Source organism: Cryptomeria japonica, chromosome 6 (assembly GCF_030272615.1).
Source record: "Cryptomeria japonica chromosome 6, Sugi_1.0, whole genome shotgun sequence".
Lineage (NCBI taxonomy): Eukaryota > Viridiplantae > Streptophyta > Pinopsida > Cupressales > Cupressaceae > Cryptomeria > Cryptomeria japonica.
Window position 1 is genome coordinate 386,834,003 of NC_081410.1, and position 16,500 is coordinate 386,850,502.

Below are 16,500 nucleotides of genomic sequence, written 5' to 3' on the forward strand. Positions count from 1 at the left end.
TAATTAATATTAAAAAAATTGTTTTAAGAGGAAAAAAATATAGGCAGTATTTTTTTTTGAGTGTAAGATCATATTTTTCAGCAAACTATTTTATCATACAAGTCCAAAGTGATACTAGATAGATGAGATAGCAATAAGAGTGGTTAAGATGTCCATGTGTGAAAGAGCAGTACTTCTATATAGCAGAGTCAAGGCTATAGCGCAGCCCAATCTGCAGTTATGACTTTTTTCAAAGCAACAGATATGGGAGAGATTTTCCTTACTTATCAGATCTCGCAAAATGGACTTCAAAATTATTCATCCATTACTAGCAATTTAGGTTCAGTAGGTTTTCCCATGTCACAAAAGCCTTGAGTAAATTCAAGATATATGATTTCTAAAACTATGCATTAGAATTTTGTCTCTAAAAATTTCCAAGATTTTTTTATTTGATTTTTTTTATGCTCTTGACCTTCCATATATTGTGTATTCTTATCTATAAATCATTTCAACATTAAGAATGTCGATTTATAAATCATGTAGTAGCTTAGTTTTTGTTTAAAGTTACATATACATTTAAAAGTTGTGTATCATAGCGCTTCCTTGTACTCTCCTATCCTATTGTTTGAAAAATATTCCCCCTACCCCATACTGGCAACATCTCCCATCTACTGGTGGCTATGGTTACCAATTTACAAAAGCATCAAACAACTTCATATTTTCTTCAATAAAAAACTTATGAGGATGGGGAAACCATGTGGAGAATGCACTAATGAATACAGTAATGCTAAATTTAGACATCAGTTTACTTACCTTCAAATTCACCAAGTTTCAATTTCAGAGGGAAAGTATGCTAAATGTAGCAGCTGAAGTTTTGCTAGTAAAATCAAACTCTACAACATTCACTGAAGTTCTCGAACCATTGCCACAAATTTGAAAATTAAATCGCAGATTCAGTCCAAAGGCTCCCAAAAAGTGAAGGCATTGGACACATTATAAGGTTTCATTATCAAATTGAATAATACATTTACACATATTGTACAAGCTGCAGCACAATATCCAAGTACACGAGACATGTTTTAGAGATTAAGCCAAAAACAATGATGGATAATGAACGCATAGATCATATGAAACTCATATATTCAGTTATCATTTTAATCAGAACAGATACTAGGGGTGTACAACTTGCAACAAATATATATCAGATAATTGAGCCAAATTGCATGACTCAAGTTAATTGTTTGCTCCATTTTGAGGCAAGTCAATGGACCATGCACTTGCTAACTGTAATAAAATTTCATCAACTGTATTACCCTCCCAATCTTCTGGTAATTCCATTCCTGATGATTCTTGCAGACCCAGAAGAAGCTCTTTCTTCACATCTAGAGGAAGCCCCAAACAATCTGGATCACTTTCAACAACCATATCTGCAAGCTGCAGGAAAAACTCTTTTAAGTTACAAAATTGTCTTGCTAAATATTTCGTTGATAGAGAAAGCATTTATCATGCTGTTACAGAAACATTTTCCAATGTTAGTTCGAGTATCCCAGTAGGTAACTAACGTTCTTACGTGAAAGAGACTATGAGTTAATTATAAACAAACCATTAGCTTGTCCAGTTTGACAAAGGAGAAGCAACTTTCCAGTTTCTATGGCATCTCCTATTATCATGCTTTCCTGGATATTGAAAGCATTCAATACATTTCTGTGGAAAGCCAGATTAGATAAGGATTTTGACCTGACTTCATTCCCCTACCCCTTCCTAACAGGATCCTAGATCTAGGATATGTCCTGTGGCACATCAATAAAAAAGTTGTTCAACAAGAAACCAGCGACCATAGCACAAGAAATCACTATGATGTATTAACTTATCAACCAGGTCAGATGCCAGCAGAAGAAATCGAGTCAAAGATATTGTTGCACCCTAGGGCACATGGGCCAAAAAGAGAGGGATCTTGTCATTTATGTAGACCGCAAATGATATAATGATTCATGCTAACAAAGACTCGAAAGATAAAATGTATTTCCCTGAAAACTAATCCATTTTTTCTATGATTTGAACAGTAATTTAATCCAGCAAGATGTTGTGCCAAAGAAGAGCATTTCTTTTTTAATTATAAAATTTCAAGAGGACCAATTTTTGTACTGTGTTCTCCACAAGTTAAAGAATTTCGATATATACAGTTTCATTCTTCACATTTATGTCTGGGGAACAAGCTTATACAATGAACAACACCCTTTCCTTAGGAAATTGATCTGTATCAGTAAAGCTGTTTTTTGCAATTATGAATAATTTTATTGCTGGTGTATGGCATCAGTCTCACAGTAACCAATTTCCATTAGGAAGAGCTGTAGCCTGTCTAGAAGCATTCCAGATGTCCTAGTGATATCTACTTAACATATTACAGTTCCATGTTCATTTGCTGATATTTCGATTTTGGACTGTCTATACTTGATGTGTATGTGCTGATGCACAAGCAAGGACTACAAGAGATAGCAGAATACTTTATTAAAAGCAAATTTGTTATCATGCCTTTGTGGAGCCTATTAAATAAGGATGTTATTTGACCATTTCCTTTAGCTGGAACTGCATATGTGGTTTGTACTGATTAACATTGGAGTTTACCTTTCTTTTAAAGATTACATTGGTCAACTCCCACACTCAACATGCCTACACACATGGGTTCTACCTCCATCTGGATTTGAAACTGTCTTTCACTTGGTAACTCCACATCACAACCCTAGACCACATCCTTACAAACAAGTATAATACAAAGTTAATAACCTATCCAGTAGCAGAAATCCTAAGGCAAAGCACAGGATTATATAGAATTGCCAAAGATGAAAGATAATTCTGTAGGAACCAGCTGGTACAACAGGCTGAATCTATATCATAGATGGAGAGAATTCTTTACCTGTAACTGATTTCAATTTTCATCATATCATGGTCTATAAAAACAGCAAGAAAAGGAACGTTTGAACTTTGAACAAACTTTGGATGAATAATGTGTAGACCTTCCAATGCCAGTAAGTTGAGTGATGAATTAATCCCATCTTCTACCCTATTTTAACACCCACATTGATGCTAACTTAACCAAATAGAGTTAAATGGCAATATAATTTTTTCTCTAGTATGGAATTAAAAGATGGTTATTCTTTCCCAAAGTTCGATATGGTGTCTAAGGGATTGAGATCAAGTGATTAAAGAATTTTGCCTCACAGTGGAAAGGAGAATTAAATCAACAGACTACTTGTGTGTTATGCTACACTTTTTAATAAGACAAATCAGTAAATAAAATACCAACAAAAAGCATTACAACATTGAACTGAAAGCAGCTAAAACTGAAAAATAACTTGTACCCAAGCAGGTTACACAAAACTCTAATATACCTGTTGAATCCATTGTATTCCAAAGTCAAAGAAGCTTTGTTGCTGTAAAAATTGTCCAATAGCATGTAATGCATCAGCTGCTGTCCCAGTGGAAAGCTGATCAAGAACTGGACCCGATTTACTCATTAGCCTCGCCAGCAAGAGCTCATCTCCTGTAATGAGTACCTCACCATAAGCTAAATCAATATCTCCTACATGCAGGCTTTCCAGTGCACGGTTCCATGCAGTCCACAACTTCCCTTGTCCTGGATTACTGTACTGTAACACTTCCCCATCCAATTCAGGAACAGCCACTCTTGAGGAACCCCTAGATGTCTGGGCATCTTCTCCAGCTACTCTAATTGCAGCAAGAGTTGCTTCATCTTTTGAAGCCTGCCAAACACTTCTTGCAGATGGACCCTCTCGGACAGGTCCTGATCCCCTCTCCCAACCTCTTCTGCTAACAACTTGCTCCCCATCTTGATGCTCCTGCCTTGAAAACCTACCATCATTTGAAATACCAACTATACCTCTCCGTGAGCTTACTTGCCCTTCAGGTAAATGACCATTCCTAAAAGATCCATGTGAATAATTGTCCCACATATCAGGACCAGAATCAGAAGACCTCCACTGGGACTCTCTTGGTCCTCTGGCTCCTAATGGAATAGAATCAGGTTGAGTATACCATTCAGAAAAAGAAGCCCGCCCATCATTCCCTTTAGAAAACTTGGGGCCGGGATAATCAGGTGCCCCATGATATCTGTTCCCATTTCTATTCGTTGGACCTTCATATCCCATCATGTGACTGCCTGCTCGCCTTCCTGCTGAAAAGGCCAAATCTCGAGCCATATCATCAACAACCCTCTCAAGACTCCGCACCCTGTTTTCCAAGGAGACCATGCTATGCTGAGAGTTTCCCATGAAATCCTGAAAAGAAAATGCAATCAAAATCTGATGGTCTATTGAAATCACATATAACCAGTTCTCCAATGTCATCAATTTTCATTTCCAGATTCCAGATACAACTGAATGAAAATGGGTTTGCCACAAACTGAACAAAACTTCTAACTATCATGGAAGTGAATATGGACAAGAGAAGTTGCATGGGTATTACTGTATTAGTAGATAGCCCTTCCAAGTTATCTCAAAGAAACACAAAGTTCAAACTCAATGCTTGTAAACAGCCTTTTGAAAGTCTACTCGACATTTTTTTATAGAAAAAATAGTATTAAAACTGGAAGAAAATAATTGGGCATGAATGCTTTCCTCTAAGATATTATTACAGTATGTATCAAAGTTCATATTTGCATCTAAGACAAGCATTACTCAAATGTTTCAGAAACACTAATTGCCACTGACAACCTTTGAACATGTCTGAAAGGCAATAGGGAACAAAAATCTAGCACATAATTGACCATCTTAAAATGAAAATAAAATGAGCCCTATATGGAACTTAAAGGATCGGTATCCTTGTATCCTTTCTATTATAAACTACAAATAAGCTTTCTTGTCCAGGATAAATTTTTCTTAATGATTAATTTTGTTGATATCTTGAAATGGGATATGAAGATCAACTGTTAGTTTTAATTCAAACATTAACTTCTGTATTTGTATCATAATTATCATTTATACAACTTTTCTAGACTATCATTTTTTTCTTATTTTTATGTAAAATCTTGATGCCAGAATCCAGTCCTCCACATAATATATGCATAGGCAGACAAATGCCATTTAGATGAATGTAGGTAATATCCCCTACCATAAACTGGTTGTGTCTTTTCCATCAATTTAAAGGGTGAACTTCTAATAGCCAGAAGCTGAGAGAACAAAAAGCAAGTTTCTTACATCACAAGAATAACTAAATGTTTTTTTTGAAATATTTCCTATCAAGGTTTTGGATGACAGACCTTAGCAGAAAAGATTAAAAATTTGGATTATGTGGACACCAAAGACAGAAAAGGGGCTGTACTGAAGACAGACTGCATCCAAAGAACCTCCCATTCAAAAATGCGACAGGAAGTAAGATGAAGATGGGCAACTTAAAAGTAGATTAGGTTTTGGTGAAGACACTCCATATGATTTGTAATCCAAGGATTCTGAATAAATATAAATAGACCTATAAAAATTGATAATGGGTTCCCATTTTTTATGCTGGTAAAACGATGGATGAGATAATCCAGAATTCTCACCATAGCCAACAGGAGACATAGGGGTACAAGCAGAAGTACAGGGGCAAGGGCACCATTCAAATCCAGGTACACTAGTAAATCAACAAGGTTCCAGCTATATTATATATGAGTATCTATAAGGTCACCAGAAGACGTAGGTATGAGGACAGGGATGCAGTGTTCATCACCATACTGAGGTTTTTCCTCGAGACTATGCTTCTCATTGTCTTCACTTTGCTCTTTTGAAAGGTTTGACACTAAGTTACCAGATTCTTCTACAAAATCCCTGGGTCCTGGTTGGATTCTGTCGAAATTCTGGTTCAGACCAGATTCTCTGCAAATTCGCCCAGGGTCCGTATTTTGCCCTGTGCGTTTGCTGAGAAGGACCTGGGGCGAATTTAGCCGAATTTCAAGCGAATTTTGCTTCCAGCGGCAGAACCCAGGCCGAATTTTGGTGATTTGACACATTTTTTAAATTTTTTTAAGTTCTATTTTTGCCTATTTTGGTCAATCAACCCTCCAACCCTAAAATAGACCACTAAAAAGGCCAAAAAGGTAAAACATATCTCATTTGTGCATTTATGAATGAAAAAGAAAACTTCTTGGCTCCATTGCTAAAGTTTCTTGTTTGCTTGCCATTGCTGAAGGAGTGTTGAAGGGTGATCGTTGCATGCTCTAAGCTGGTTTGTGAGCTATTCCTACATGGTTGCAACTTGCAAGTGTTGAGAACTCCTCAAAGACATTGAAGAGGAAGATTTCAACAAAAGAGGTAGGTTTTTGTTGATTTTGTTTGTTTTTTAATTTTTCTTTGCATTTGTTTTACAAAATGAAATGAATTCTGTAATGTCCCCTTTTGGGATTGCCCTGAATCTTGCCCTTGTAAATATCAAAGTCTGCTAATTTTCACCCTTATTAATTCTGATATTAGATATTAACCCATTGACTTTCTTGTCTTCTTTGATCTTATGGATGGTTCCTCCCATTCCCCCTTCTCAATTAAATTAATCTCTTCTTTATATCTTCATTTGTGGGAAGTCGCACCTCTTCATAATAAATGAATCATCACTCTTCATTGCTGCCCTTTGAGAATAATAAATTATTCTTCAAATTGATCTTCTTGGATGTCCTCCTCAAATGAGACTTTCTCCTTTTTATATCCTCCAATGTGAGGGAGAGGTCACAACTTTTCATCATGTATGCCTCTTTGGCAAGAGACACACCCTTTCCACCATTAGCACCCTTTGAAAGAGTGCAACTCTTCATTATTTCTGCCTTTTGAAAGGAACACAACCTTTCACATTCAGATCTGCACTTCTTATTTATATCAGATCTGCAATTCTGATTCCCCAAATTATCCCTTCAAATGAGGTTCTCCTCCCTTTCATATCTCATGTTTGAGGGAGTCACAACTTTTCATTTCATATCTTTGACCATTCATTAACTTAATTAAAATTTAATTATATTTAATCGTATTCTTTTATATTTTAATTTTAATTTTATTATTATCATTTATCAATAAATTGTATTTCAAAGTGGGGACATTACAAATTCTCTAGTTTTATTTTATTTTATTTTTTTATTATGGTTTGTGGCTTTGTATGTTATTTATAGATTCATCATTCATAGAATGGCAAGTGCTTCTAGCACTGGGAACTCCGAGTACAAAACAGACCCAGGCTCTCCACTATGTAAATATGTGAAAATAGTTCAGCAACTACTAGGTGGAGGAGGTTTCATTTGGATTTGCAGCCATTGCAAAGAGGAATATAAAAGCTCTTATAGAGTGAAAGCACATTTGTGCTTTACCCCTCGGAAAGGCATCAAGTTTTGTCCAAGAAAGCCAAGAGTTCCAGGGCAGCCTCCAACTAAAACCCTTCTTGCAAACTCTATTGTACTAAAATATATTGAAGAGCAAAGACAAGCAGATGAAGCAGCTGGGAATGCAATTTATTCATACTCTGGAAAGGTCTAGAAGTAGAAAAGCAAAAGGCCTCTATGGCCTCAACTTCCAATGAACAACCCGTAGAGGGCCATCCATTCTTGCATCTTCCTCAAGAACCGGTGACAAATAAGAGAGCAAAGGGGCCCTTGGAAATGTCATTTCACAATGAGGCTAGAGACATCGCTGAGCAAGACATAGCTAGATGCATCTATGCAAATGGATTGGCATTTAATGTTGTTCGCTCATCGTATTGGCAAAAAAATGGTGAGATCAATTAATGAAGCTCCAAGGGGGTTCAAGGGCCCGGGTTATGGGAAGGTGCACACCACTACTAGACAAAGAGGTGAAACATATAGAGGATTCCTTGAAGCCCATCAGGGATTCATGGATCAAAATAGGTGTGTCCATAGTATCAGATGGATGGAAAGATACAAGAAATCGCCCTTTGGTCAATGTTATTGCAATGTCCACGAGAGGTGCAATGTTTTTGAGAGCAGTGGATTGTGAAGGGCAAGTGAAGGACGGTCCATTCATCGCAAACATTCTTTTCTGAGCCATTGAGCAAGTTGGCCCTCAAAATGTTGTTCAGGTGATAACAGACAATGCCAAAAATTGTAGGGCTGTCGGGTTATTGGTTGAGGAGCACTATAAACACATTTTTTGGACACCTTGTTTTGTCCACTCACTCAACCTAATGCTGAAAAAAATTGGCAATAAAGTTGAGTGGATCAAACAAATGTATGGTGATGCCCAGGAGATCCAAATGTTCATCACGAACCACAATATGTTGCAAGCCATATTTAGACAATTCTCAAGATTGAATCTCTTGAAGGTAAGTGAAATTATTTAAATTTTAAATATGCTTTAGACTTTAGTTTAGTAAACTTTTTAAGTTTTTAGTTTTAATTTTGTTTTTAATTTATTATTGTTTTGATTTTGAAATCAGTTGTTGAGATCCATTTTGCCTCCAACACTAATGTTTTGAGATGTCTTGTGAAGGTTAAAGAGGCATTGTCTAGAATGGTAACCAGTGTTGAATTTTAAATGCTCATTTAACCACAAGCAATGATTTGCCCTCCCAACCATAGACAATTCACAATTGTCTCCCCCGAGCATCCTGATATGTCAATTTGTAATTGTATTATGTATATGTGAGAGATGTCAATACACCAAAGGTCGCCACTCTTCCAAGTGGCACCAATTATTATATTATCATATAATATAATAATTATACATTATAATTATAATTATATTAAATTATCACATAATAATATAATTATATTATCTCATAATAATAATATAAATATAATCACAACCGTCGTGATATCAATGTCGGCCTGTGGATTCCGACCACAGCTACAATAAAACCAACACCCCCTCTTAGCTAGGGAGGAATCCTACTCGATATTAATGAAGCACTTCTTCATTAGGTCAGCCCAAAAAAAGATCCAACTTTAGCTATAAACATCAACACTCCCTCTTGGCTAGGGAGGACTCCATGCTCATTTCTAAGTCATGGAATGACATCCACCATGGCTACTCCCAAAGGGTGGAATAGAGTTCATCACGAATGCACATAACATGATGACATCCATCATGGCTACACCCATGAATGAAAAGAATATAAACACAAGTGCCCATCACGGAGTCACTCAACGTGATGTCATCATCTCATCATGACCGCCACAAGTGATGTTGTCATGGACTCTCTCACATGACATCCACCATGGCTACTCCCAGAGGGTGGGTCCATCATGGCTACTCCCATGAATGGAAATACAAATGAACACAACCACCATGGCTACTCCCATGAATGGTGAAAGAATAGATATCACCTCACCTTGACATCAACCATTATGGCTTATCCATAGATATCACCTCACGTGATATCCACCATTATGGCCTATAAATAGATCTCTCTTCGCGTAATATCCACCATTATGGCTTATCCATAGATATCACCTCACGTGATATCCACCATTATGGCTTATCCATAGATATCACCTCACGAGATATCAACCATTATTGTGAGATCGTCACCTCACAATCATGGTAAGATGCACAAGTGTTCATCATTGTGAGATCGTCACCTCACAATGATATTCACCATGGCTCATCCAGAGGGTAAACACACAAGTACAAGAAAATCACCACGGACTCTCTCACATGGTGTTGTCATGGCGTCACACACATGACATCCACCATGAACCATATCAGATGGTGGAGATAAGGGCTTACACCTCAAGTCTCTCTCAAAGAGAAATGCATTAACAAGAGTTTACACTTTAAACATCTTTTGAAGAGAAGAATACATTAGTATATATATAAACAAATATAAACAAATCAATGAAGCTGAGACTCAATCTCAGCTAGGGCTTCATTCTCCACCATACCAAGCTTACCTCGAAAGTATACAAACTTTATTCTGGAGAGAGGCCTGGTGAGAATGTCCATCCCATGAATCATAATCCTCTGACTGGTCACTAGAGAAACCATCTCGACATGGTCCACTCCCTCTGAACCAATATGACCAAGATCCTCGGATGTCAACCAAAGCACATCCTCTTAGCTGCTCCCTCTGAAGCTGAAATGTCAAGCTCCCTCTGACTGTTGATTCTTCCTCTTCGAAGAGACGTCTCCAGCCACCAACTCAATTTCATGGCAGCAAATATCAAGTTCTTCCTTCCTTGAATGCAATCTCCGTCCTGAAGGCATTTAGAGAGATTAATAATGGTCCAAGACTATCTCGAAGAGAAATATCAATGCTGGAATCATATATGGTTCGCTATAGCATGAATTAATAACCATTTGAAAAATTCATGAACATTATTCAACCATGAGAACTTATCTCTTAATTGGTTAGTCTTCCTCACAATCTACCAACGTTCTTTCCTAAACTCGCTCAGCATTGAAATTTCCATCCATTTGAATTGATAACACTGAAACATCTAATGATGATCTGATGGTTGGGTGGCCTTCGGACCTCGCCATCACTCATCACCTATCTTTAAAATGTCTTCACAATAGCTCTAAATCTTCTTTTCAAATCTTAACACACATACTCTTTCTGCACAAATTCTGCCTTATCTTTCACACAAATATTTTCCTTTATTTCTGCAGGATATCAGCATATTCCTTTCATCAACACCTGTATATTCTTTTTCATATATATATGCCATGTATATGACATACACTCTATACACACCTCGATATTCTTTTTATTCCATATACTTGCTGTTTTCTCAGAGATTATTTTAATTTCATACTCAACGCACTACTGAGAAATCTTTATTTTCTGAGTTATGATCTTAGAATTGTTCTTTCATGCGTACACATTATTTTTTATTACTCCTCACTCCATACACACGTCCACGCACACTACAAACCCTCAAATTGATTCTATTTTCCTTATATGGCTTTTCATGAAAAGTTTGCATCCCTACAACCAAACGATTGTAATGACTATGTCTTTTGTTAACCATTTTAATCAACTTCTTTATTTACGGTAATGAAAAGAATCACGATTTTCGTAAGGGATTCTAATTGCACCTTATATGCTTAACACCGCATAGTCAATAGTCATACCTTTAATCATTTCATAATCACTCCATTTTCTGTGTATATACTTTACCATGCAAAACCCGATACCCGCCATAGAGTTTTACTCATTTAGCTGTTCAAACTCTGCTTTAAGCTATTCCATTTTCAAGCCCATGGATCTCTGCACAGCACCTCGCTGATCCTCAGGCAACCTTGCAAGTAAAGTGTCGAACATTTCTAGGGTTTCTTTCACAACTGCTCTGGCACAATCGGCCTCCTAGGGATACCAATTTGGATGCAATTTTGATCAAATTTAGAATTACCACCAATAATGGTGCTAGCTGATGTAAAATCAGAATCGCACTTCACAGTCTAATTATTATTTGCAGATCGCTTCCATCCACCACACTTACTGTTCTGAAATAAATAATGTCACCCCACTTTGGTAGGAGTATTTGCCAATACAAAGCACTAAGCAGTATACTTTAACAAATCAAAGGTCGAAATTGCTGCTTCTATGTGCTGAATCAGAATCGCTGTGTGTTGAATCTTGGTGCAAACAAGTAATGGTGGTCTTCCAAGGAGGAAATCGCTAGTCCTTAATACAACTTGCTATGGTCACAGAAGCTTAGAACTCATGCATTAAGACAAATCGTGGCTCCTTAGGACAAAATCGTTTTCCACAACTCACTGAAACCTTCATTAAAGATTGCAGAGATCAAATATTGCATGAGTCAGCACTATTTGCTAATCAAATTGAATCGCTGGCAATCATATGTGAAGATGACTTTGCTGCGAGATATAAAGCATAGTCGTTACTACACAGTTCGCTGATGTTGTAAAACAGGGAGTCGATTATGTGCTCGAGTTGAACCCATCTTGTCACTAAAGAGCAGGCACAGGAAAGAATCTTCTCTGATACCATGTTGAATTTTAAATCCTCATTTAACCACGGGCAATGATTTGCCCTCCCAACCATAGACAATTCACAATTGTCTCCCCCGAGCTTCCTGGTATGTCAATCTGCAATTGTATTCCATTGTTATTTCCGTCCTCTAAATGAGATCACACATCTCATTATGTATATGTGAGAGATGTCTATACACCAAGGGTCACCACTCTTCCAAGTAGCACCAATTATTATATTATCATATAATATAATAGTTATACATTATAATTATAATAGAATTATAATATCTCATAATAATAATATAAATATAATCACAACCTTTGTGATATCTATGTCGGCCTGTGGATTCCGACCACAACTACAATAAAATCAACAACCAATGCTAATTGGAGCATATGGACGCAATCTAGTAGTACAAAGGTAGCTACCATTAAGGGAATGATACTAGATGACTCTTGGTGGGATCGTGCTGAGTAACTCCTAAGATTTACTGAGCATGATCTGATACACTAACATGAATAGGCCTTGCTTGGGTGAGGTATATGATGGCATTGACTCCATGATTGAGGATATTTAAAAAAACATAAATGAGAAAGAGCAAGATCCTGAAGAAACATTCTTCAAGGAACTACAGAAAATCATGGTGGAGAGATAGAACAAAATGACTACCCCTTTGCATCTCCTTGCCTTTGCATTGAGCCCCAAGTACTATAGTTGGGAGGTCCTTAATAAGAGTAGCACTAGAGCTGCCCCATATAGAGATCATGAATGTAATGTCCCTTTTTGGAATCACCTTATACTTTGCCCTAAATTCACAAATCCAAAATGAAACAAGGGCAAAACATGGCTAGAGATATAATCTTCACTCAAGAATAAGATGAGATAAGCCTATTTTTTTGAAACCTGCAATGAGATTAGACAATGATGTAGATTTACCTTATGAAATACATCCAATTCTAGGGTTAGGATATGTATAAAGCCATATCAATAATTACATGGAAACTCAACCATAACGAGGGTTGAGTTGGAAGACATGATGAGGTGCCCCAAGTATCCTCTACCCTAGGCTCAACAACAAGACCTTATCCTTTGTGGCCTCATGTGGTTCTTAACCAATGGCCCTTAACCATCATCATGAGGTGGCGTACCTGGTGAAGGCTTCACACCGCTCCCCTCCATCATATCAACCTCTCACCTCTTATGATTGATCTTATATTAATGAGCCATGATGGGCAGGAGGAAGAGATTGCAAAGGGTGTCTTAGAAACCATCTCCCCTAGACCAAAGACCATACCCTTTGTACTCCTTTGGCCTCTATGGGCTCATCTTGTCCCACTTCAAGGTGACGTATCTAGGCAGATGCTCATACACTGTTCCCCTCTTACAGCTTTCCCACTTCTCTCTTAGAAGCTTAAACAGAAATTTATTAACATCATTATGATATATTCCATTAACCTCCTTATATCATATTTAATACCAACCTTATATCATTCATGCTATACTAGTAATGTATTGTTTAGCAGTGTTATATTAGATTATGTTAACCACTTATCCTTATCTAAAACATGTCTTATTAAATATTGTATTAATATTATTTTACATTCTTAAGTTGTATCAACTGTATTATTATTACCAGCATTAATATTATTGAGAGAATTAACTTTGTACGAATGCTATGTATTAATTTATTAAACTGTCATGAATACTTTGTATTAGCCGTGTTAATTGTAATAACCATATTAATTTTAATTACTAGTATTAATTACATTAAATTGTATTAATGATATTAAGTTATATCCAAACTATTGATTGAATTAACAATGTTGAAATTGTATTAGCAGCAGACCATATTACCATCCATTACCATACCTGCTGACGTCTCTTTTCTCCTATCCGTATGCTCCCTTTTCCCCTAGTTTCCCTCTTTACTTCCTATCCGTGTGTGTATTATGTTGGAGGAAGGGGGAGCGATGGTATTTAAAAGTTAAAAGTTAAAACCATCGATTTACTGTGACTCTTCCAAAGATACACGATCCCTTGGGTCACATCACCTCCCATTTCAAACGTATTACTCCTCAATATAAATCGGTGCTTGTGCATATTTATATTAAACAAGAATATAAAATATAAACATTAATAAACAAGGTCAATAATAATAAACATTGATAATCAAGGATATTAATAATAAATTGTGGAGAATGTTATTGTAAGTAATACAATAATCTTTAATGATAATAGTGTATGGGAAATATATATATATATATATATATATAATATAATGAACATAATATAAGGGTCATTACATATGGATCTGCAAAAGTTGATAAGCATGCACAAAATTGTGGTTATATGAGAATATGCACTGTATTACAGATTCATTGGAATGAGCTACATATTCAATATTCAGTTCTACTCACTTGACAGGCACAACAGTTGATCGCCCTTGTGTGATGGTAGGATGGATTGATTACCATACAGGCATTCTATGATAAATTTATCTACACAGCCACATTATGACATATAATTATGAGGTATACATGCAAGTGTGCAAGGTTCTTAGTGAGTGCACAAGAAATAGCAGATTATGTGCACGATCATCAGTGTTGGCAGTGATAGATGGCAAATACAAGGATCAGTGTCCAAAATTGTTAGCTTTTGGTGTTTTTGCAGTGCCTGATGCTATTCATTTTTAGCTTACCTTGTGAGATATGGTTAAGATTGAGAGATCAAAGCCAAGATACACACCAGTTGTGGAGGTCCATGCAGTCCCCACAAACACACCATATACCAATTGTAACGGTGGAACAACGGAGGAAGCACAGCAGTAGGTGCTGCAATCAATGGTGGTAAGCTCACTTCATTTGGATTTACTCAGTTGTCTGTGGTTATCGTAGAGTATTAGAAGGATGGAATAGGTAATTGGGCTGGGATAATGTTGAAGCCATAATTCACCATTTACATGAAGTGTCTATCATTAGGAATATGGAATATTAATTGTTAATTAATTAATTAAGTCCTAAGAATATTGATTGTTAATTAATTAATCAATTAATTAAGTGAAAGTCCTATGTTTAGATTCTAGAAGATGTATATGCATAAGAATTTCTTGCACATAAAGCAATGTAATATCTATGTTTAGGAAAGGCATGTGCACAGGCTTGCTTGCACATGAAGCAGTATGCTTTAAAGATAAAGATAGAAAAGCAATTACTGTAATGACAGGAGGGTCCTGTGTCTACAAAAGCATGCCTCCAATGATATCAGCATAAATGAAAGAGAGAATAGAATAATCCATATTTGTGACAAGTTTAGGCATATAGGAAAGGAAATAGTATAAAAGTTCAGTTGCCCCCTTGCCCTTTGGGCAAAGGCAGCTTATTTGAATGTAAGTGTTGTTGTGGTGTGATTGAACAAGCTTCAGTATTTTGCATATCATATGTTGATGAAAGTTTTGTAAGTGCATGTATTCTCTAGTCTTCTGATTGGTAGGTTGCAGCTTTATCACAATATTCCATATTGACTCTTTCAGATCCACTGTGCACTTTGAGTGAGCCTGCCCTTCAAGGGTTGTTGTTTTTCCTCATTTATTGGCAAGCTAGTGTACAGATTTCATTGCTGGCCAGCATGGTCGGAATGCACAAAGCGTGGAAATCTGGTCAACACTGTTTGGTCTACAGAAATTGACTTTATCCAGCATCCAATACTAGAAACCTAATATATATGTGTGTTGCAGTTATCATGTTATGGCAAGTTGGAAACTATAGGTAGTAACAACACAGTCCAACTAGCTGTATGACAATTAATACATAACTCCTTTGCAAGACAATTTCTCATTAGACAAAATAATAAAAACCCCTGACTGCACTTGTACAAACCTGTAACATTTCCATCAACATGGCCTGCTGGCGTTCCATTTGTGACAACTGTCGCTGGATGACTACCCAGTTGCCTTTTCCACTTGTGATTTGGGAATCACCATAAGTTTCAGCTTTCAAAAAATTGGTTCTTGTACCACCAGTGTCCCTCTGATTAAGATCATTCCAATCATCCAATTCCATATTTCTTGCTTTTGAATCTCTGTTTCTTAGAGATCTTCTTTCCATCCACTGATCTTGTGAGAAGTCATCTGTATTATCAAGCCCATTGTAAGTATCCCCTGTGTTTTGCATGCCAACTACATCCAAATTTTCACCTTCTTGGCTTGCAGCTGATGCCTCAATCTGTCCATTTTCAGATTGAGCAGATGGTGGGCGTCCCCGAGAGACAGCTACTTCAACTTGCCATTCATCTGGTCCCTTTTTCTCAAGCTTTTGGAAAAAATCAGGATTTAGTTCTTTGTCAGTCAATACAGGAGCCTTTTTCTTCAAAAATCCTGCTGTCTTTTCAGATATGTTACCACCTTGTAAATTGGAAAGAGAGTTTGAACCAAGATTTTGACCTTCTAATGAAACTTTGTGTGGTGAATTCACTTTTTGTGTTGTAGAATTTGAATGTTCAAGATCCACCTTTTCCAAGGTCTGAGTCACCTTTGCAGTTTGAGTTTCTGCTGCATGTAACAAAATCTAGTCAAGCTATTCCGCATGTACTGCAAAT

At 36.7% G+C, this 16,500-nt stretch overlaps 1 protein-coding gene across 2 annotated transcripts in view; it reads right to left on the reverse strand.

Annotated features, from left to right (window-relative positions):
* Positions 1 to 963: 963 nt before the first annotated feature.
* LOC131067366 (microtubule-associated protein TORTIFOLIA1) overlaps positions 964 to 16,500 on the reverse strand; it is a 35,603-nt gene continuing 20,066 nt past the window's right edge. Inside the window, exons 4-6 of one of the 2 annotated variants that reach the window (XM_058002333.2) lie at positions 15,783 to 16,453; positions 3,369 to 4,274; positions 964 to 1,413 (exon numbers count right to left, since the gene is read on the reverse strand). In XM_058002333.2, coding sequence (XP_057858316.2) covers positions 1,213 to 1,413; positions 3,369 to 4,274; positions 15,783 to 16,453 — 1,778 coding nt within the window. In that variant the 3' untranslated portion in view covers positions 964 to 1,212. The remainder of the gene's footprint in view (positions 1,414 to 3,368; positions 4,275 to 15,782; positions 16,454 to 16,500) is intronic. The other variant, XM_058002334.2, reaches the window with a different exon arrangement.